The sequence below is a fragment of the Brachyhypopomus gauderio genome, unplaced genomic scaffold (assembly GCF_052324685.1).
Source record: "Brachyhypopomus gauderio isolate BG-103 unplaced genomic scaffold, BGAUD_0.2 sc54, whole genome shotgun sequence".
Classification (NCBI taxonomy): domain Eukaryota; kingdom Metazoa; phylum Chordata; class Actinopteri; order Gymnotiformes; family Hypopomidae; genus Brachyhypopomus; species Brachyhypopomus gauderio.
The window spans coordinates 2,241,781-2,244,280 of record NW_027506878.1 but is presented as its reverse complement, the minus strand read 5'-3'; the positions used below and the strand labels follow the sequence as shown (position 1 = coordinate 2,244,280).

At 43.6% G+C, this 2,500-nt stretch overlaps 1 protein-coding gene across 2 annotated transcripts in view; it reads right to left on the bottom strand.

Annotated features, from left to right (window-relative positions):
- eda2r (ectodysplasin A2 receptor) overlaps positions 1-2,500 on the bottom strand; it is a 36,660-nt gene that overhangs the window by 5,737 nt on the left and 28,423 nt on the right. For both annotated transcript variants that reach the window (XM_076987733.1, XM_076987734.1), the window contains exons 4-5: positions 2,123-2,301; positions 1,626-1,711 (exon numbers count right to left, since the gene is read on the bottom strand). In XM_076987733.1, coding sequence (XP_076843848.1) covers positions 1,626-1,711; positions 2,123-2,301 — 265 coding nt within the window. The remainder of the gene's footprint in view (positions 1-1,625; positions 1,712-2,122; positions 2,302-2,500) is intronic.

Below are 2,500 nucleotides of genomic sequence, written 5' to 3'. Positions count from 1 at the left end.
ACGGAGTGAGATTTTGATATGGAGTGAGATGGTGATATGGAGTGAGGTGGTGCTATGGAGTGAGATCAATCAATCAATCAATCAAAGTTTATTTGTATAGCGCTTTTCACAACACATGTTGTCACAAAGCGCTTTACAGGATTTAAAAGGTTAACAATACTATGGGTCCAGAACCCTAATGAGCAAGCCAAAGGCGACAGTGTCGAGGAAAAACTCCCTATGAGATGGTGATATGGAGTGAAATTTTGATATGGAGTGAGGTGGTGATACGGAGTGAGATGGTGATATCGAGTGAGGGGTCATATGGAGTGAAATTTTGATATGGAGTGAGATGGTGATATGGAGTGAGGGGTGATATGGAGTGAAATTTTGATATGGAGTGAGATGGTGATATGGAGTGAGGTAGTGATATGGAGTGAGATGGTGATATGGAGTGAGATGGTGATATGGAGTGAGATGTGATATGGAGTGAGGTAGTGATATGGAGTGAGATGGTGATATGGAGTGAGATGTGATATGGAGTGAGGTGGTGATATGGAGTGAGATGTGATATGGAGTGAGGTGGTGATATGGAGTGAGATGCTGATATGGAGTGAGATGGTGATATGGAGTAAGGTGGTGATATGGAGTGAGATGGTGATATGGAGTGAGATTGTGATATGAAGTGAGATGGTGATATGGAGTAAGGTGGTGATATGGAGTGAGATGGTGATATGAAGTGAGGTGGTGATATGGATTGAGGTGGTAATATGGAGTGAGATGGTGATATGGAGTGAGATTGTGAGGCACAGTGAGATGGTGATATGAAGTGAGATGGTGATATGGAGTGAGATGGTGATATGGAGTGAGATTGTGAGGCACAGTGAGATGGTGATATGGAGTGAGGTGGTCATATGGAGTGAGATGGTGATATGGAGTGAGATGTGATATGGAGTGAGGGGGTGATATGAAGTGAGGTGGTGATATTGAGTGAGATGGTGATATGGAGTGAGGTGGTAATATGGAGTGAGATGGTGATATGGAGTGAGATTGTGAGGCACAGTGAGATGGTGATATGGAGTGAGATGGTGATATGGAGTGAGGTGGTGATATGGAGTGAGGTGGTAATATGGAGTGAGATGGTGATATGGAGTGAGATGGTGATATGAAGTGAGATGGTGATATGGAGTGAGATGGTGATATGGAGTGAGGTGGTGATATGGAGTGAGATGGTGATGCACAGTGAGATGGTGATATGGAGTGAGATGGTGATATGGAGTGAGGCAGGACTGATGTATTGTTATAAAAGAAGAGATATAATAACCACACAGACTGTATTGTAAACAACTATATGTATTTCTCCCTCCTTATTCTGACCTTTCCCATCTTAACTTTCTCAGGTTTTATCTCAGTTCAATATCAGTTATCTTCAGGTTTATTATAACAGTTCTTAATTCCTTTAATATCGCAAAAGTTCATTCATGTTGTTTTAGTGTAATACTGACTTGGCAAAACTGTAAATTAATATGGTCATGTCAATAAAGATTTTTGAACTTGAATTGATAGAAAAGAAGGCAGACAGTGATGTAGACAGAGAGAGTGTGTCAGACAGGTAAAGTGTCAGACAGGTAAAGTGTCAGACTTACTGCACTGCACATTTGTGAAGTAGGCGGGCCCACATGGCAAACATTCCAAATCCTGCGATCCGTCCAATCGCCTTTTACTGTAGAACCTTCAGCCAGAAAAAGCAGCCAATCAGATCCAAGGTGCGTGTATGCAGAGAAAAGAGGAAACAGCTAGTCTCAGTAATGTCCACGTAAGACAACAGGCTCCGTTTAGGTTAGCAGAAGAAAACACTGATGTGTCTTTACATGCACAGACAGCTCCAGTTCTGTGCAGGTACATCCCTGCATTTACACGTATGACCTTCACACGTATGACCTTCACACGTATGACCTTCACACGTATGACCTGTAGCAGGTAGATTCACCCAGAGGGATCTACACCACTGATCTAACTGTCTCTGCAGAAGCCTGTACCAATACGAGTTCAGAAATACCTTAAACCACTGCCAGAAACTACAGTCAGTGTTGAAAAATTCATTACAGTATAATATGATGCTATAAAATACAAACACACACACCCAGGTAAACAGTCCCCACATCCTGCGTTGTGTGTGTAGGTACATGATGTCAGTTCATGTCTGCTGAGCCGTCTGCAGTTCTGACACATCCGACATGCGTGAGAGCCCCAGTCTGTCTTGAACCAGCGCCGCTCACACACGCCACAGGTGGCCGACACACCCAGACCATATCCACAGTCCTGAGGGCACGCACACGCACATGTATACACACACACACACACACACACACACACACACACACACAGACACACACGTATACATGCACACACATGCACGCACGCACACACACACACACACATACGCACACGCACACACACACACACGCACACATAGATACCCGTGTGTTCAAACATGCATAAAAATACAAGCTGTTGAATT